The sequence below is a fragment of the Miscanthus floridulus genome, chromosome 8 (assembly GCF_019320115.1).
Source record: "Miscanthus floridulus cultivar M001 chromosome 8, ASM1932011v1, whole genome shotgun sequence".
NCBI classification, from domain to species: Eukaryota; Viridiplantae; Streptophyta; class Magnoliopsida; order Poales; family Poaceae; genus Miscanthus; species Miscanthus floridulus.
The window spans coordinates 70,191,782-70,212,768 of NC_089587.1; the positions used below are offsets into that span (position 1 = coordinate 70,191,782).

General features: G+C 45.7%; 3 protein-coding genes across 3 annotated transcripts; 2 read left to right on the forward strand and 1 right to left on the reverse strand.

Moving 5' to 3' along the window:
• Positions 1–8,368: 8,368 nt before the first annotated feature.
• LOC136469320 (uncharacterized) lies at positions 8,369–8,887 on the reverse strand. The gene has a single exon (XM_066467554.1). The coding sequence runs from the start codon at positions 8,885–8,887 to the stop codon at positions 8,369–8,371; it is 519 nt and encodes a 172-aa protein (XP_066323651.1).
• A 3,982-nt stretch (positions 8,888–12,869) lies between these two features.
• Positions 12,870–13,514, forward strand: LOC136469321 (uncharacterized). The gene has a single exon (XM_066467555.1). It carries the CDS (start codon positions 12,870–12,872, stop codon positions 13,512–13,514), a length of 645 nt encoding a protein of 214 aa, XP_066323652.1.
• A 2,659-nt stretch (positions 13,515–16,173) lies between these two features.
• LOC136469322 (uncharacterized mitochondrial protein AtMg00810-like) lies at positions 16,174–16,572 on the forward strand. Its single transcript, XM_066467556.1, has one exon. The coding sequence runs from the start codon at positions 16,174–16,176 to the stop codon at positions 16,570–16,572; it is 399 nt and encodes a 132-aa protein (XP_066323653.1).
• Positions 16,573–20,987: the final 4,415 nt, after the last annotated feature.

Genomic DNA, 20,987 nt, shown 5'->3' on the forward strand with positions numbered 1-20,987 from the left:
TGTGCCATAGCAGAGGCAACAGATCCGATCCGTAGGTCTCCTTTCTCGCTTTTTCCTGTTCGCTTCACTATTTTGGTCCTTGCTTGAACATGAGGTATACAAGAAACATTGTAGCATTTCAGATCTAGTTAGGCCAATGATGATGAAAAGAACTAGGAGGTGGCACTGGTTGGTTTTCTGTCGGCGTGTGTCACTTGTAGATCTGTCTAGGCAAACAAACAGGCCCTTTGCTTCTGCCTTAAACTATTTTTTTGTCTAGTGCTTGCTTGATTCTACATTTCTGTTTCGTATGCTCCAGTGCCACCAGTGAGTCCTTATGGTATTTTGAACTTGTAACATATCTGAGGACACATTTTTGTGCCAATGATGTCTACATGGCTGTTGGATGTATTAGGATGCAGCTCATATGTTTGCTTTATGTGTCTTCTCCTTGTTGACAACCAAGTTATCCATTTGGTTCCAAACAAGATGAAGACATCGAAAGCAAATCAATGATTTGTGTCCATCATTCACATGACTGTGGCCACTAATTAATGTCTAATTTGCCCATGTTGCTACCGATGCCAATGATGATCATTACCACTTGTTCACTAACATTCTACTTGTGAAAACTGAGGTAGCCTGTTCAAGTTGTGCATATTTAAGATGAGTCATCCCTGCTATGTTGTGTTCGATGGCCATGAGCCAGGAGTTTGCTACAACTAGCTTGACTGCCATAGACAAGTTTATAGGTTTCATGGTGCTTGTTATAAAAAGTACAACTCCTATCAAGAAGGAATTGCTACCTTAAAGTCAAGAACCAACTCAAATCTAGCCTTAGCTCATGATGATGACTTCTATCTTCAAAACCCAACAACTGCTCCACCCTCTTCATCCTTCAAAATAGTTGTAATTGTAGTCCTCTTAATCTTTTGTCTATCTCCTATGGAAGAAGCTCTAAGCTCGTGTACTGATTGTAAGTGTGATGGTTAGACTTGATTTAGTAGTCCTCTTAATCTTTGTCTATCTCCTATGGAAGAAGCTCTGAGTTTGTGTACTGATGGTAAGTGTGATGGTTAGACTTGATTTAGCTAGAATTGTAATGGTTATAGCTCCATTAACTACTACTCTAGTTGGAGTTATATATATCTATGTGGTGCTACTCTAAATTTAGATGAGGTCGTACCATGAAAATTGTTAATGGTTGTTAAAGTTGCACTTTGGTATGAGTTGTGGACTTCACTGATGGATCTTTGTTGGATTATTTTCCTCCTCAGTGATCTCATTACTAAGAAAGCTCTCATCCTACTGCATGCACATGACAAAATGGAGGAGGCCCCCAACAAGAGGAACGCACTGGCCAGCCTCATGGATGATGTCTTTGTCGAGATCCTCTGCCACCTCCTCGTAGCTCCTTGTTGTGCTGCAAATGTGTCTGTCGCTCCTAGAGATGCCTCATCTTAGACAACCATAAGTTGATGCCCCAGACTATGGTCGACTTCTTCTACGATGGAATCTACAGCTAAAGAAACTTCACCAGCATCACCGATGTTTACCCCTCCTTGTCCTTCTTGCCCTTCACCATGAACAATGTAGCTGTCTCATATTGTTGTCTGCTATGTTGTCTGCAATCCGGCAACCCATGAGTTGAAGGTACTGCCGCCTAGAATCTATTCTGTTGGTGAGGCTCGATTGGGGTTTGATCCGATAGCCTCCTCGCACTTCCATGTGTTTGAATATATGGAGGAGGATGGTCAGTGCGTGGGTGTGGACATCTACTCATCTAAAACTGTAGAATGGGTCTTTAAGGAATTCAAAATGGGTGAGGAGGCTGAGTGGACATTGTCAAAATCAGCAACTGTGTTTCTTAACGGTTGTCTGCACTATATTGGGTTCTACAAGGGTTACCGTCATACACTTGATGTGGATATGGAGGGAATGGCATGGAGGAAAATTTCTAACTAGCCGCGTGATTTGTCATGCTCCATCCAACAAGCTCAGGGTCACTTGTGTCAATGTATTGTTGGTGGCCGTAATATGTCCAAGCTTTCAATCTGGATCCTTGAAGACTATAGTACTAATAATAAATGGACATTGAAGCATACTATCAGCCTACATAAGTTGTTTGGAAAGACTAAGAAACAAATGGGTTACTTTGATTTTGAGTCATGCTACACAGCGGTTATAGTTCGCCCAGAATGGAATTTGGTTTTCTTTATTGGGGTTGGGGTGGAAAGAGCCGTCATCGCATATTGGATAGTAGAAAAGTTTATGTCATCCCTACACATTACATTCCGTATGGTAGATGTGACATCCTACCAGAAATCATCGGTAGACCTTACTATCTTCTCTATGTTCCCTTGTTCTTGGAGTTGGAGTCATTAGCAAAGTAGCAAATAAAGCTGCATTTGATGTATCTCTCTATCATGACATGTTTAAATGGATCAATGTTGTTTGATTGTCTATGGACATGATAATTTTCTCTTGGATGGATGTTGTCATTATTTTGCAGCAACTTTAACTTGTTTGTAATGTAAGCTAAGGTCTGCATAGTGTGTCAGATGCGTTTCAACACCAATGGCTTTTGCATGTGCAGTAACATTTCAACACCAGTGGCTCCTCTTTGTTCCCCAAAAAAACACCAATGGCTCCTCTATAGTAGTGATATATTAACCACCATGATCTCTTCCACAACTCCGCTTGTTTTCCTTCCTTCCCCAAGCCCTCCTATTCCCACTGCAGATCTAAAATCGCCAGGAACAGGAGGCCCCCAACAAGAGGAACGCACTGGCCAGCCTCATGGATGATGTCTTTGTCGAGATCCTCTGCCACCTCCCCGTAGCTCCTTGTTGTGCTGCAAATGTGTCTGTCGCTCCTAGAGATGCCTCATCTTAGACAACCATAAGTTGATGCCCCAGACTGTGGTCGACTTCTTCTACGATGGAATCTACAGCCAAAGAAACTTCACCAGCATCACCGATGTTTACCCCTCCTTGTCCTTCTTGCCCTTCACCATGAACAATGTAGCTGTCTCATATTGTTGTCTGCTATGTTGTCTGCAATCCGACAACCCATGAGTTGAAGGTACTGCCGCCTAGAATCTATTCTGTTGGTGAGGCTCGATTGGGGTTTGATCCGATAGCCTCCTCGCACTTCCATGTGTTTGAATATATGGAGGAGGATGGTCAGTGCGTGGGTGTGGACATCTACTCATCTAAAACTGTAGAATGGGTCTTTAAGGAATTCAAAATGGGTGAGGAGGCTGAGTGGACATTGTCAAAATCAGCAACTGTGTTTCTTAACGGTTGTCTGCACTATATTGGGTTCTACAAGGGTTACCGTCATACACTTGATGTGGATATGGAGGGAATGGCATGGAGGAAAATTTCTAACTAGCCGCGTGATTTGTCATGCTCCATCCAACAAGCTCAGGGCCACTTGTGTCAATGTATTGTTGGTGGCCGCAATATGTCCAAGCTTTCAATCTGGATCCTTGAAGACTATAGTACTAATAATAAATGGACATTGAAGCATACTATCAGCCTACATAAGTTGTTTGGAAAGACTAAGAAACAAATGGGTTACTTTGATTTTGAGTCATGCTACACAGCGGTTATAGTTCGCCCAGAATGGAATTTGGTTTTCTTTATTGGGGTTGGGGTGGAAAGAGCCGTCATCGCATATTGGATAGTAGAAAAGTTCATGTCATCCCTACACATTACATTCCGTATGGTAGATGTGACATCCTGCCAGAAATCATCGGTAGACCTTACTATCTTCTCTATGTTCCCTTGTTCTTGGAGTTGGAGTCATTAGCAAAGTAGCAAATAAAGCTGCATTTGATGTATCTCTCTATCATGACATGTTTAAATGGATCAATGTTGTTTGATTGTCTATGGACATGATAATTTTCTCTTGGATGGATGTTGTCATTATTTTGCAGCAACTTTAACTTGTTTGTAATGTAAGCTAAGGTCTGCATAGTGTGTCAGATGCGTTTCAACACCAATGGCTTTTGCATGTGCAGTAACATTTCAACACCAGTGGCTCCTCTTTGTTCCCCAAAAAAACACCAATGGCTCCTCTATAGTAGTGATATATTAACCACCATGATCTCTTCCACAACTCCGCTTGTTTTCCTTCCTTCCCCAAGCCCTCCCATTCCCACTGCAGATCTAAAATTGCCAGGAACATGTGGTTGCCTTCTCCAAACCTATATCACTCTTAGCCACCGCCATGGTGAAGGATGAGCCTTCTACGAAGCGTGCATGGGAGGGGGATGACACCGTGCCCATGGTAAAGGAGGATGACGCCATGCCCGTGGTGAAGGAGGATGATGTCGTGCCTGTGGTGAATCAAGATGAAGCTCCGGAGGATCCCTTTGGAGATAGAGACGATTGGCCATTGGCATCATGAGTAAGGCTTTCTTGAAGATCAAGCATGTGCTACAACAGAACATCGGTCTAGGCACCCTCAACCCGCCTCAGGAGGAAAAGGTGAGCAGTTACGTCTTCATTTTTCACCAACTCACCGATGTCCTAGAAGAACTGTCGGCCTACCTGAACAAGAATCGCGTAGACAACGTGGAGTACATCCTCGCCTGCTACCGGAGCCGGTTAGATGGCATCGACACTAGCATTGCGACATAGGGAATCAGCACCGCCCACAACACTGAGAAGCACTAACACAACCTGGTTCATGCCGATGCTGAGCAGGTGGCCAACTGCATCACCCCTGATGAGCAAAAGGGCCTCATGGCTATAGAGGAGGAGGACGATGTTGATACCAACGACAAGGACGAGGGTGAGGACAGTGATACCGACGACGAGTAGAGGCGTAAATAAAGTTCCATTTGATGTATCTCACGTTGCATTTGATGTATCTTCCTTATGTTGGGAGTACAAATGGAGTACATGTTGTTACTCTTTCCATATGTTGTTACTCTTTCTTATGTATCTTCCCTTGAATTTTATGTCAGACGCGTTCAAATGTATAGAGGTTTTGATTTGTGAAGTCTAATTTGCTTGTCTGTGTTTATTTTTGTTGAACTTTGTACTAGGTGGGTTAAACTCTGTTGAGCGTGGTGTAGATCAGGTCCTTTGGTCAATTGGTAGCCGATTTTAGCCCCTGTTGGTTGGTTTTGCCTACAGGTTTCTTTCTGGTACTCTCTCTGATTTGTAGTTTGGTAAACATGCATAATGGAATTCATTCAATCAAGTCTCGTGTCGATGTAATGCCTAACGGAGGAGCCACATAACTATTCAAATTTTACAGCACATGCAAGAAAGTCCGAGCATTGTAAATCTGATCGGGCCGAACACATCGCATGTTATATTATACAGGGAAACCTATTTCATATGAATACATTCATTGAATCCCTAAAGAAAACAAATAAAATTGAAACTAGTGACAAGTTCGGCCCATTCAAATTTATGTTGCTCAGACTATCAGGCGAGCAAACGGTTTACAAGAAATAGGTAAATGTTATTTCATCGAATATACTAGAGGGACATGGTTGGGGGAAAAGTTGTGATTGTTTGTTGTAGAGTACACATCCATGGTATGGTAACTAGTTGCAATCTGTAAGCATGATTTCGGTTAGTGTCAATCAACGGAAGGGGAAATCCACTCATGACTACTACTAGTACTACTGATACAAATGTTGTGACCGAGTGCACTCCGTACGCAATAGTTTTACTCATAGCTCTATACTGTATAGTGTCTCACGAGATCAAATGTGCCACATTCGGACTTTTTTGCAAGCGTAGTAAAATATGAGAATGAAGCGAATGCGGTAGGAAAGCTGGACACAAGAAGTGAATCGAGAAAAAGAGCTTTTGACCACCATGACACGCTTGAGACTTGAATGTCTGGTGAGGTTGTGATAGGTCTTTTCTGTACTTATTTAACTCCAATCCAAGTAGTCATGGTAGTCAAGGGGTAGACTAATTGCTACGACATTCTATTGTCCTATGAGATCAAATACGCAGCGGCCAAACTTTCTTGCGTTCATAGTAAAAGTCAACAGCTTTGGCTCCTCCATTCTACATTACATCGAGGCGAGACTTATTCAGATGAACTCCTCACTGCATCATTCTTTCAAGTTCAACAAATTTTATCCAAATCCCCATTAAGGAAATCCATCTTCACATCCATCTGATGTAATTCTAAATCGTAATGTGCCACTAATGCCATTATGATTCTAAAAGAATCCTTACAAGAGACTGGAGAAAATGTCTCATTGTAATCTATTCCTTCTCTTTGTGTGAAGCCTTTCACCACAAGTCGCGCTTTAAATATTTCCACATTCCCTTTGGAGTCATATTTAGTTTGGTAGACCCATTTACAGCATACTATCTTGGCCCCTTTAGGATTTTTTAAGTCCCAAACATCGTTGGTGCTCATTGATCTTATTTCATCTTGCATGGCTTCAAGCCACTTCGACGAGTGAGCGCTTCTCATGGCTTCTTCAAATGAGGTGGGATCACCCTCCATTTGAAATTCTTCACTAATATAGACTTCGTAGTCATCAGGAATAACTGATTTTCTAGCTCTTTGAGACCTACTGGGGGGCCTCATTAGTTGCCGCTTGTTCCATATGGGGCTATTGTAGCTCTTCCTTATGTGCGACAATGGGCTCTATAGGATCCTGAAGGATAGGTTCCTCATGTTCATTTATTGTTGCCACGGGAGAACTTACAACAGGTGTTGTCACTATAGTGTCCTGCACTGTTGATGCAGCAGCAATAGGTAGCGAGAAAAATGGCTTCTGAACCATCGGAGTGGGCATGTATACCCGCTTCTCCTCAAAGTTAATTTCTCACACTACCATGTTCCCCCTGACCATCTCATCCACCAAGAACATAGCATGTCTTGTTTCTACAAACTTCGCATGTCTGTCAGGACAATAGAAACGATAACCTTTTGACTTATCTGGACAGCCAATGAAAAGGCAACTGACTATCTTGGAGTCTAGCTTTCTAATGATTGGGTTAAATACTTTAGCCTCAACAGGATAGCCCCACACACGTAAATGGTTAAGTGAGGGTTCCCTTCCTGTCCACAATTCATATGGTGTTTTGGGCACCGACTTGCTTGGTACTCGATTGAGAATGTAAATGGCAGTTTTTAACGCCTCCATCCACAAACTTATCGGTAAAGTGGAGTAACTTATCAAACTTCTCACTAGATCTATTAATGTACGATTACGTCTTTCAGCTACTCCATTCTGCTGAGGCTCACCCGGTGTAGAGTACTGGACGACTATGTCATTTTCCTGTAAGAACTTTGCAAAAGGTTCAGGAACTTGGCCATATGGGGTATGTCGACCGTAGTACTCCCCCATGGTCGGATCTTACTATCTTAATCTTAAAATTATGCTGATTTTCTACTTCATCCTTAAATATCTTAAATTTATCCAATGCTTCTGATCTTTCTTTAATTGGATAAATATAGCTATAACGAGAATAATGATCTATGAATGTTATAAATGAATCATAACCATCAACACTTTTCATAGGAAAAGGACCACAGATATCTGTGTGAATTATTTCCAAAATTCCTACGCTTCGTTTGGCGTCTTTCTTTATTTTCTTAACATACTTTCCTTTAATGCAATCAATGCATTGTTCTAAGTCTGAAAATTCTAATAGTAGAAGAATTGATTTCTTAATTAGTCGTTCTATCCTCCCCTCAAAATATGGCCTAAACGACACTGCCATAATTTCGATGATACATCATGAATTCTCTTTCGCTTATTACTTACATTCATAGACGAGGAGGCATTCTCCTTTTTAGTGCTCACAACATTCACATTCTCACAAGGTGATAACAAATAAAGCTCGCCTTATCAGAAGGCAAGACCAACACACTTATGATTAAACATAATCTTACATTGGCCATTACCAAAATGGCAATCAAATCCATCATCATCTAGACGTGAAACACTTGTTAAGTTTCTACACAAAGAGGGAACATAAAGGACATCTGTAAGCTTAAGCATAAAGCCATCATTTAATTCTAATGGGAGTTCTCCAATGGCTTCAACTTCAGCTTTGACTCCATTTGCTACCTTAATGTGTCTTTCTCCTCTTTGCAGGGTCCTCCTCGTATGGAATCCATGTAATGAATTTGCAACATAAATAGCTGCACCCGAATCAATCCACCAAGTAGATTTTATATAACTTAAATACAAGGACTCATCTATAAATGTAATAATGTCCTCACCTTTTCTCATCAGGTGCTTCAGGAGCTCTGGACAATCCTTCTGGTAGTGTCCCTTCTTCTTGAACCATTTACAGGTATCCTTGTCTACTTTAACATTGTTGAATTTCTGATGGTGATCAGTCTGTGGGGCCTTTCCTTGTGACTTAGAAGGGGAGCTACTATCTCACTGAGGTTTCCCTTGTGGTTTACCATTCTTAAAGTTTTTTCTTTTATTTTCCTTCACATGGTTGACAGAGTCACCATGTGAGCTCTTAAGCCTCTCCTCTTCTTGCACACATATGGCAATGAGCTTCTCAATGTCCCACTTATTTAGCTGTAAGTTGTAATTAACAACAAAGGTCTCATACTCTTTGGGCAAAGATGCAAAAATCAAATGAACTAATAACTCATCCTTGAGCCCCATGTCCATTGGTTTGAGCTTGGATGTCGTGTTACTCATCTTCAATATGTGCTCTCTAATCCCTCCACCAGTGTATTTCTCATTAACTAACTTCTTAATAAGAGTGCTTGCATAAGCCTTTGAAGAGCCAGTAAACTGACTCTCCATCTTCTTGAGATTCTCAGTGGTGGTGGTATATTCTGGAATTGATCCCCTTATTGGATCCTCAATGGAGCCCTTAATCACCATCAAGCACTTGTAGTTTGAACTATCCCACTTTGCACAATCAAGGTCGTACTTCATTCTTACTGTTGCATGGTCACACTCCCGAGTAGCGAAAGAGTCTCATTTTCTGCCCTCACCGGGTCCATAGGCTCAGTGGGATAGGGAGAGGTTAGCGCTAGATCATTGTCAGACAGCGCAAGTGCTATCTCAAGCTTCTCTCGCCATATGTTATAGTTGCTTCCATTTAGAGGCGGAATGGACGAGATAAACATCATTGGGTTGTATCCTAAAAACAAAATCAGAGAAAATAAAAAACCTTTTACATAATAATTGTATGCCTTAATTTAACGTTGGTCAAAATTAAAACATACAATGTGCTTCTACATCAACTCTACATCACCATTGGGCAGAAATAGAATTAATGCATAAAACTCAAGAATAAACTTGTAATATTGTTATCACCAACGTTGGTCAGAAAAATAATAATACCATGATTTAAAAGAAAATTATAACTACTCTTCAAAATTAAATACTCCCATTGGTTCGAATTGAATTAGAAGATCATGAACTTCATCTTTGCGGCGGAAACATGAAAATAATCTTAAAATAATATTGTTCAGAAGCATTTATGAGTACTTATCTTTTCTCTAAACAAATTTTCCCATTAGTTTAAATTTGAGCAAAGATTGAAACAAAATTCATAAAAAAACTTCTGAAAATAATGAAACAAAAATACAGGATCTCCTGTTCATTTGGCCTGGTCGGAACTAGCGGCCTGCGGCCCAACTCTCGAAAATGGGCCGTGGCCCAGCCATGCACGCCGCGCTCCCCCCGTGCCCAGGCCACATCCTAGGCCTAGGCCAAGAAAGTGATCTCCCGCCTAGGCCAAAAGGTGGCCCGGCCATCCCTGGTCGTCCATCTGGATCGGACAGCTCACCTTTGATTTCAGCGGATCAAAAACCAGTGAGCTAGCCGGCCTCCCCCAAACCCTAGGTCATTTATCTCCCTCCCCTTTCTCTCTCTTCACCGTGTGGCAGCCGAAGGAGGAGTGCGGCACCGCCGCAGGCCCCCTCACCGGCGCTCGCGTTCACCCAAGGGTGAGCACGCTGCCATCGAGCGGCCTTTCGGCGGTGCTCTGAGCCTGAGCCCGCGCGCCGACAATGTGGCGGTCTGCGGTGGCTTGGCTCGTTCTCCCACGAGACTGTGGGGCTTCTTCCCGTGCGATGGCGGTGGTGACGGCGGTGGAGGAGCCCTGGTGAGTCCCCCTCCTCCGTCGACTGTTCTTTAGGGTTAGGGTTTTGGATCTTGAAAATGAATTCATCTTCTTCTATTTTTCTTCCCCGAACTAGATCTACGCGCTAGTGTAGGCAACTGATACCAATGTTAGAATTCTAGGATCATCTAGGCGTAGATCAGTGGGTGGTTTCTCTTCTATTCAGGATAAACAAGTACATCGTCCTAGAGAGAGAACTAGAGGGAGAGAGAGGGATGTAGAGAGATAGACCATCGGGCTAGGTGGAGGAGGTGGCCATGGCGATGGTGTCCGGTGACGGCGGCGTCCCAGCGGTGAAGTCAAGTGACGACGAGCCGATGTCGAGGACGGTGGCGGCGTAGACCAGTGGCGGTGACGCTTCCCGTCACTATTAGTGCTCCCCTCTAGATCGGTTTAGGGTTGTAGGTGGGGTTCTTTGGGCGGCGGCGAACCTCATACCTTGAGCTCCCGGCCCCCACCTCCTCTTTATAGTGCTGTGCGATGGGGCCCACCAGCCATGTGTGCAGCTAGACGCCCCCGATCAGGGCGCGAGTCAGGGTCCGACTCGATCGTTAGACCGAGCCGGTGGAGATCAATCTAACATCAGAATTAATAGGACTGCTGTGCAACAACTGGGGACGATATATCGTGCCATCAAAAGAATTTCAGCATCCAACGGTCCAACTTCAAATGTTGTTCTTAGAGAATTGTTTAATCTGAGAGAAGTACATCAATTTGAGATAGCACATAATAGTGGACATAATGCAGATGCTCTTAGAGATGCTCGGGACAATCTAGACAAGAGCCTACAAGATACATACCTGGTATGGTCTATACCACTTGTACTGGATCCACGATATAAACTCCAATTTATTGAGTTCAACTTCAAAAGAGTATTCAGTAAAAAGGCAGCTGCATACCACATCTCTGAGGTAACAAGCATGATCAATAAGCTGTATACCGATTATGCTGAATATGATGGAGGAATCAATGGTACAGATGTTCCCACAGTGATGGCTGAAGGTAGCATTGATGTACTAGAACAAGCATGGTACAAGCACCGCCGCACACAGCAGGGTGGTAATGGCTAAGGAATTGTCTTTGAGAATCAGATGGAGCTTCTTGCATGCAAGTTTTAGGCAGAGGTGTTCCAGGTGCCGGAAGAAAATGGTTGGAAGTCGGTTTGGTGAGTTAGAAGATACACATCGGTTTCTTTTGGAGGCCAAGTTGTTATGGCCTCTTGTTGTACCCCTAGAATGTGAGTAGTCCGTTTAGTTCTTTCCACCCATATTGATAGTCTATCAATCCTGGGAAGCTGTTTGCGCTGCTTGCGCATGTAATTCTCTCCTCTCCTTATATATGCCGGCTATGTTCTGGATCTTTCAAGAAAAACACCTGAAGTCACCACCGGTTATTCAGAAGCTGAGAGTCAACTTGATCGTTACCTTAAAGATGACCTTGCCACTGAGACAGAAGGTTCTGATATTCTCGGCTGGTGGAAGGGTCACAGTAAAGACTACCCAACAGTGTCTCGGATGGCAAGGGATGCTTTGGCCATGCCCACATGCAGCCAGCTTTCTTCCGAGCAGATGGCCCATGTCAAGAGCATCATTCGAGGCTTCTCCAAGAAAGAGTATAAACTTCAAGTAGGTCTGATGTAATAAAGCAGCAGGCTCATGTAAAGGGCGAGCCTCTTGGCAAACTTTCCCACTTTAATACTTTCAACCTTTGTGCAGCCCATCATCATTTATGTTGTTGTATGCCAAAATGTTTTTTTGTTGTACTCGCAAACAGAGATGTTATAATTGTTGCAATGACTGTATGTAAGAAATGTATGATCAAGCATTAGTGATGAAACATACTGATGTGAGAAATGTGTGGTACTCTTTGTTAGAGTGTAAACCAGCCCGTGGGCCTGCCGACCTAGGCTCCCCACAGTGCCAATATGTACGCACTGTTATTCACTGAGTAATACATCAAGTATTCCCCAATTCATACGTTCTAATGGTATTATCGAGATGGTTCGCTCTTGCGACCTCTCCCCGCTTCCGCAAACCCTAATCGCGCCGCCGCCGATTCCCATGTTCACTGGCAATCTACCAAGCCATCGCAGAGCTCGACCTGCTCGCCGGTCCTTCCTATCCTCGCACCGTCGCAGACTCGTTCGCCGGCCCGACTACTTCCTCCGTGCGATCCGCGCCTCGCCACCCGAGCCGACGCCGCTGTTTCGCTTCGCCATGCGCGATCCACGTCGAGCACACGCTACGCGCGATCTGCCACTGACTCGCATTACCACCGCTGCCTCGCACTACGCAACCCACATACGCGATCCGCCGCTACCCACACGCCACCGCAGAGCCTCTGCTCACCGGTTCGTCCCTTCCGGGCGTTGCCGATCGCGCCCCGGGCCGCTAGGATCCCGCTGCCACGGCTGAAACCGAGGCCGAACGCCAGGCGCGGGAGCAGCGCAAGGAGCGCGAGCGCGCTACCGAGGAGGCTTGTCTTCGTTAGGCCACCGCCGATCGCGCCACCGCCCTCGATGCCTACGAAGCCAAGCATGCCGTTGTCCACGCCCATGCCATTGCCGTCGTCAACATCAAGGTCCTCGTGACTCTCATGCTGGATCGTGCCGCCAACAACTACAATCGATAGTGTGCCCTCTTTCTCGTTGTCTTGGGAAAGTATGCCCTAACTGATCACACTCTCGACAATGTGGTCAATGACGATCGCTCGGCGTGGGTGCAGATAGACTGCACCGTCCTCACATGGATCTATAGCACCATCCACACCGACCTCCAGCAGTCGGTGATGCTGCGCAGGCCTAACACGCGCGGTGCCTGGACCTACCTCGAACACGAGTTCCTCAGCCAGCGCGAATCGCACGCCCTACTGCTCTTCGCCGTGTTCCGCACGGCCAAGCAGGGGGCGTCCATGATCACCGACTTCTGCCGCCGTCTAGAGACAATGGCCGCTACCCTCACCGAGTTCGGCGATCCCATCGGCGACCGTACACTCATCCTCACGTTGTTTCGCGGCCTCAGCGGCAAGTTTTGGCCCATGGTGTCCAACTTGAAGATGTGTCAGCCCTTCCCCACCATTGAGGAGGCGCGCACGCTGCTCCTGCTCAAGGAGATCAACCTCGACGATGTCACCGCCGAGTCCAATGCCCCACCTGTAGCATCCTCCGCCTTTGTTGCTGCCCCCAACGCCACCCCACGAACCTCTACCGGTGGTGGCCATTTGGGTGGCACCTACACTAGGCAGGGCGGCCAGCCTTCCCAATGTTTTGGCCACCGCCATGGCAAAGGCGGCAAGCAGCAGCAGCAGCAGCAGAATGGCTCTAACACCGGGGGTCCTCGTCCGTCGGTGCCCATCTCTAACCCGTGGGTGGGCACGGTGCAGTTTTGGCTGCACCCGTATGGAGCCCGGGGCTGCATTAGTGGCCTCCACTAGCTGTGCTCGCCGTACTGCCCCAGCAGCAGTAGCACTCAGTGCCTCAGCAGCAATACTTCTACTCTTGACCACCGCCGTCGCCTTACAGCCTCAGCGCCCCTCCTAGTTTTGGCTACGGGGGTGTCCCGCCCGTTCCCTATGCCACACCCCCACCGTAGCAGCAGCAGTAGCAGAACTCACCCTAGACACCGATGCATGGGGGTCCTGGGATATGCCATCGCTCGTCAGCAACTTCAGCACCATGTCGTTGAACCCACCGCCGATAGAGTGGTATGCTGACTCCGGCGCCGGCTCTCACATGGTCAACACTGCCGGTATTCTATCCTCCTCTCACCCTCCCCCGTCATCTGGTCATTCATCTATCATTGTCAGTAACGGAGCAATGCTTCCTGTTACATCTGTTGGGTCAAACTCGTTTTCCACCACACGACGTCCGCTTTTTCTTTCTAATGTTTTGGTCTCTCCTCACATTATTAAGAACTTGATTTCTGTCCGTCGTTTCACCACTGATAATAATTGTTCCATCGAGTTTGACCCATTTGGCCTTTCTGTGAAGGACCTACAGACTCGGAGCGTGATCGCCAGGTGCAATAGCACAGGCAACCTCTACCTGTTCTTCCCACCGGCACCAACCAGCACTCTAGCCCTCACTGCCGCTGCCACCTCTACCACCCTCTAGCATCGCCGCCTTGGTTACATCGGTCATGAGGCTCTGTCCAAGCTCATTAGTTCCAATGCTATATCTGTAATAAGTGCCAAACAAATCATATTTGTCATGCCTGTCAATTAGGTCGCCATGTGCGTCTCCCCTTTAGCATGTCAAACTCTCATGCGCTTCGTCCTTTTGATTTAATACATTGTGATCTTTGGACATTTTCAGTTGTTAATGTGTCTGGCTACAAATATTATCTTATTATTCTTGATGATTGCACTCACTACACCTGGACTTTTCCTCTCTGCCTCAAATCCGACACCTTTGGCGTCCTATCTCACTTTTTTGTACGCACGCACGCAGTTCGACTCCCCTATCAAGGTAGTTCCGTGCGACAACGGCCGCGAGTTTGACCACTTCTCGGCCCGCATGTTCTTCCTCACCCATGGTGTAGTCCTCCGAATGTCGTGCCCATACACTTCCTAGCAGAATGGACGCGTCGAGCGCACCCTTCGCACCGTCAATAACATCGTGCACTCGCTTCTGTTTCAGGCCAGTCTCCCTCTGATTTATTGGGCTGACTCCCTTCACACCACCACATACCTCCTTAATCGTCACCCCACCAAAACCATTGATGGTCGTACTCCCTTCTTCGCCCTTTATGGCACCCAGCCCTCCTACACTCATCTTTGGGTCTTCGGCTGCGCGTGCTACCCTAACCTCTCCTCCACCGCTCCACATAAACTCTCACCTCGCTCCACCTTGTGTGTTTTTCTAGGGTATTCCTATGATCACAAAGGGTATAGGTGCCTTGATCTCCATTCTAATTGCATCATCATCTCCCGACATGTTGTGTTCGATGAGGCCCTGTTTTCCTTTTCTGAGATGTCCACATCTCTTTAGGACCCTACCTCACTCAATTTTTTGAGCGACGATGATGATGTTTCCTCTTTGCCCATTGGGCCAAGAGTTGTGGCTGCAGGTACTCGACTCCCCGGCGGCAGGGACGCTGCCCCTAGTACTCCTGGCATCGTCTGTGCCCCCACCGGCTCGGTGTCGCACGCCCCTGGTGCCTCAGCCTCGGCGCACGCCCCCAGTCCCTCGGCTGCCTCCCAGCCTGGGCCATCGACGTCACCACCTGGTGTCGCTACCCCTGCGGACTCCTCGTCCTAGGTTGCTACCAGCGGTGCCAGGAGGTCCACCGGTCGGATGACCACCATGGCGCCATAGGACATTGTTCCCATCACGAACGCGCACAGCATGCGCACCCATGGCAAATTCGGCTTTGGTCAGCCCATGGACCGCCTCAACCTCCACGCAGCGGACCTCTCTCCGATGCCAACGTCTGTTCACACTGCCCTGTCCGACCCAGCTTGGCGCCTCGCCATGCAAGCTAAGTTCGATGCACTATAGGCTAATAACACCTGGACTCTAGTTCCTCGCGTGTCTAGTGTTAATGTTGTTACAGGAAAATGGATTTTTCGTCACAAGTTCCTGTCTAATGGCTCTCTTGACTGCTACAAGGCTCGGTGGGTCCTTTGCGGTTTCACATAGCGTCCAGGAGTTGATTATGATGAGACTTTCAGCCCCGTCATCAAGCCTGCAACTATTCGGGTGGTTCTGACTTTAGCACTATCTTGCTCCTGGCCTATTCATCAGCTTGATGTGAAGACCGCCTTTCTTCATGGGACTTTGACAGAGACCATTTATTGTGCTCAGTCGACTGGATTTGTTGACTCCTCTAGACCTGACTATGTCTGCCGCCTGAACAAATCTCTCTATGGATTGAAGCAAGCACCTCATGCCTGGCACAGCCGCTTTGCCAGTCACATCACCTCACTTGGTTTTGTTGAAGCTAAGTGTGATACTTCATTGTTCATCTACTACCAAGGTGCTGATATGGCTCTCCTGCTTCTCTATGTTGATGATATTATTCTCACGGCCTCATCTGCGAGTCTTCTTCAGCGTATTATTTCAGCACTTCGCCGAGAATTCTCTATGACAGACATGGGGCCTCTGCATCATTTTTTGGATGTTACTATTGAGCGTAGAGATGATAGCTTATTTCTTTCTCAGCGACAGTATATCCTGGATATTCTGGACCGTGCTGGTATGCGTGACTACAAGCCTTGTAGCACCCCTATGGATACTCACTCCAAGCTCTCTGCTGATGGTGTCTCGGTCGCCGACCCTACACATTACCACAGTCTTGCTGGAGCACTTCAGTACCTCACCTTTACTCATCCGGATATTGCGTATGCTGTTCAGCAGGTCTGCCTATACATGCATGATCCTTGGGAGCCTCATCTCGGTGCTCTGAAGCGCATCCTACTGTATCTTCAGGGCACTCTAGACCTCGGTCTTCACCTCCACCAGACCTCATCAGCTGATCTCATCGGATGTTGATTGGGCGGGCTGTCCTAACATACGCAAATCCACATCGGGTTATGTGGTGTTTCTCGAGGACAATCTTATTGTAAGGAAAATGGACCCTAAGCCCATTTACTTTGGATTTTGGTGTTTGATGACCAACACAACCAAATTGGACTAATGAATTTGCAAGTGTTTGTTTTGTAGTCCAACAGGGTGCAAGACATGACTTGGACGAAGGCGACATGATGATCCGATGATCAACATCTTAAGGAAGACCTTAGGAGCACAAGAAAAGACCCAAGATATCAAGCAAAGTCCAAGCATGAAGATAGGAACCAAGCCGTACACAAGATCACGAAGAAACGAGCTCGCAGAGGCGACCGGAAGTTGGACCGGTGGCTCGGCAGATAGGCGACCGGACACGAGGATCGGACGCTGGCGGCAACCGACCGGACGCAGAAACACAGCGTCCGATCAAGTACAGAGAGGTTCCAGGCGCGCGAAATTGCGACCGGACGCGTCCGGTGGCAGGCGACCGGACGCTGGCAGCGTCCGATCGGTAGTTCGCGGCTGCAACGGTCGGGACAACCAGACGCGTCCGGTCAGGACGATCTCAGCGTCCGGTCAGTAGCAGAATTGCGGGAGTTCGACCCCCAACGGCTACTTTCTCAGTGGGGCTTATAAATACAACCCCCAACCGGCCATTTGAGATGTGTGGAGCTGAGGAAACATACCAAGAGTGTTGATACACCATTTTAGTGATCTCCACATGCATAGTGCTTAGTGTTTTATTAGGTGATTAGCATAAGTGCTTTGCGAAGTGCTTAGGTTGATTAGACCACCGCTTATGCGCTTGCTCTAGGTGTTTGCCTAGTGTTTAGTGAGGTTTGCATACCTCTTGCCACCCCGTGCTTGCGAGCACAAGTGTTGTACATCGGAGGGGCTTGAAGTCTTGCGAGATCACACCAACCGCGTTTGTGGTGTGGCCGCCACCGTGTACCGGAGGGAACAAGGCCCGCGGCGTTTCGGCCGGAAGCTTGATAGTGAAGACGGCAGGGAGCATCCGGGAGAGGCTTGCCGAGAGGCACATCAGAGACCCACTTGCGCGTGGGGAAGGCCCGAGGCTATCCACGGAGTTACCCGACTGGGAGCTTAGCCCTTGCGAGGGATTCCTTGTGAGGGGCTCCAACGAGGACTAGGGGGAAGCTTGCGCGCTTCTTGATACCTCGATAAAAATATCGGAGTCGTCGACGGGAGTTTGCATATCTCTACCTTGCTCTTTAAGCTTCCGCATTTACATTGATCATATTATCATCATTTGCGGTAGAGATAGCAACACACTAGCAAAACCGTAGTTGCACATCTAGATAGATTATCTTTTGCATAGGTTTTGCTAGAGGTTGAAAAAGAGGCCATAGTTTAGAGTTAGATTTTTTAAGTTGCCTAATTCACCCCCCCCCCCCCTCTTAGGCGTAACGGTCCCTTCAATTGGTATCAGAGCCGGTTGGCTCATATTTGGACCTTTGGCTTAACCGTCATTGAGCCGACGCTATTGTAGAGTGGTTGGGATGAATACCGCTAGGCCTCCACAATTTGATGGGACTAACTTCCTCTACTATAAGGCTAGAATGGCTTGCCACCTTGAGGCGGTTGATTTAGGTGTATGGAGAATCACTCGTGACGGGATGAAACCCATTAAGAATCCCGAAAAGCCCACAAAGAGTGACGAAAAAGAAATGCATTTTAATGCTAGAGCTAAGAATTGCTTGTTTGAATCTTTTAGCATGGATGTTTTTAACCAAGTGTTTACTTTAAATACCGCTCATGAAATTTGGTTAAAACTCCAAGAGCTCCATGACGGCACAAGTAATGTCCGTGAGCAAAAACATTGTCTAGCTAAGCAAAATTATGATTCCTTTGCTATGAATGATGATGAGCTTGTTCATGATATGTATTCTCGATTGAATCTAATTATCAATGAGCTCCATTCTATAGGATTATTAAAGCTAGATGATGCGGACATCGTGAGGAAGATCATCTCCATGCTACCACAAAAGAAATATGCAAGCATCATCACCATTCTTCACAACATGGAGAACTTGAGCAACATGACCCCGAGCATTGTCATTGGCAAACTAGTGGCATTTGAAATGTCACATAAGATGGGTCAAGAAGAAGCATCTTCATCAAGCAAAGGCAAAGCTCTCGCTTGTAGCGAGAAGAAAAAGATGAAGGGCAAGAAAGTTGAGTCAAGCTCAAGCTCAAGCTCCTCAAGTGAAGAAGAAGACGATGAGGATGATGATGATGACGAACAAGAATCAAGTGATGATGATCAATCTTCCTCCTCCACCTCCGATCTTGATGAAGAATCAATCAAACTTATCAAAAAGGTGGAGAAGATGATCGTAAGGCTCAATGTCAAGGGTGTGCCCATCCAAATTCAAGACCTCGTTTTCACTAATCAAAGAAACGAGCAAAGAAAGAGGGGATGCTATGGATGCGGCGAGTTGGGGCACTTTGTGGAAGTTTGTCCAAACAAGCCCACACCCAAGACAAAGAAGAAGGCGTGCAAGAACAAAGCCCTCACAACAATAAGGTCATGGGATGATTCTTCAAGTGAAGAAGAAAACCATCACAAGAGGCGAGGCCACAAGCACTCATCATCAAGCTCTTCTCGTGTGTGCCTTATGGCACGAGGTAACGAAAGCTCATCCTCTAGTGAGAGTGATAGTGATGATGACTTGCCTTCTTACAATACAATTGTGCAACAAAATCTTAAATATGCTAAAGTTTGCACTAGTCAACAAAAGAAGCTCAAAACTTTAAAAGAAGAGCTAGGTAGTTCACAAGAAGCATACACGAATTTGCTTGAACAATATGAAAACTTTGCAAATCTCAATATTGAACTATCTACTAAAATTGAGCAACTTGAGGCTAGTGCAACAACAAATGCATGCACAATTAATGATAAGCAACTTGAAAAGAAAAATGAAAAATTAAAAAAAAGTTAGCTAGCTCACAAAATGATTATCAAAGTTTGCTTGCTAAAATGGAAATCATGTGCAAACATTGTGATGAGCTAACAAATAAAGTTGCTAATCTTGAGGCCGTCAAAAATACCCCCATCAAGGCATCTAAAAGAAATGACATAATTAAAAAGGATGCATCTACCTCTTGCAATGATTTATGTTTAGACTCACCTTTGTGCAACCAAGCTTGTGTTGAGAAAGTGATTGTAGATACATGCACACAAGAGGTTGCAAAAGAGAATGAGCAACTCAAGCAAGAAGTAGCTCGCTTCACCAAGGACTTGACTCAAGTGAAAGGCAAGGCGAAGCAAACCCAACTTCATCAAGATAACACCGTCAAGGGAGTGAAGAAGCTTGATGAAGGATAAACCGTGGTTTGTTACGTGTGCCACAAGGAAGGTCACAAGTCCTATGAGTGCAAGGTGAAGAATGGGGGAGGAGCAAAGAAGAAGGAGAAAAAGCAAACAAGCAAGCTCTCCAACACCTACACCAACAAGGTGGACAAAAAGGCCTCCACACCTTATCTCTTGAAGAAGAAGAAAAATGAAAAGGTGGTGGCCATCAAGGTGAACAAGCAAGCCAACAATGGGGTCAAGCGCTTTTGGGTGCCAAAGGAAATCATTTCAAACATGAAGAGCACCAAGAAGGTTTGGATCCCGAAAGGGAAGTGAGAAGTCCATCGGACTTTGGGGAATTTGGAGACTTGGCAAAAGTATGGGTGCATTTTATGGGGTGCATCTTGATGGACATAGTCATTGCCAAGTAGGTTAGTGAATACTATGGACCCAAATTCCCCTTCCCATGTTAGGTAACTAGATGTCATTACTTTCTATTAGTATTCATTTCAATTGGTATTATCCTTCAATTGATATACTCTTAAAGCATCTAGTTATCTTTCATGCCTATGTTTGCATTTACATGCTTAAATCCTTTGTCATGCATTCAATAGGTACATCATATGGTAGGCTTGCTCGGTTTCATTATCAACCCTTGGAGCAAACCTACATGGTTTAAAAATTGTTTAGAAGCACGGCACATAGCTTGTTTTACTATCATTTATCTAATATGTGCCAAAGTCCAATTTGTACATAATCTCTCCCAAATATCATCTTTCAAGTGGTATTTTGATACTTAAATCAATGTGCACAAATTTTACAAGTATTCAACACTTGTGTGCACAAATTTAGGGGGGCTTATTCTACAACATGGATGCTTTGAGACTAACACTTGTTCAAATGGTATCAATTTTTTTCAAACCTATCACATGTGTAGTAGTCTCATTGTAAGGAAATTGGAGTCCCCGGAGTTAAGCATCTTTCTTCAATTGGCATCATCATGTTGTTTACTTTTCTTCTTTATATGCTTTCTCCATGCATTATATAGATTAAACTCTCTTATACAATAAATTGCTAATTATGC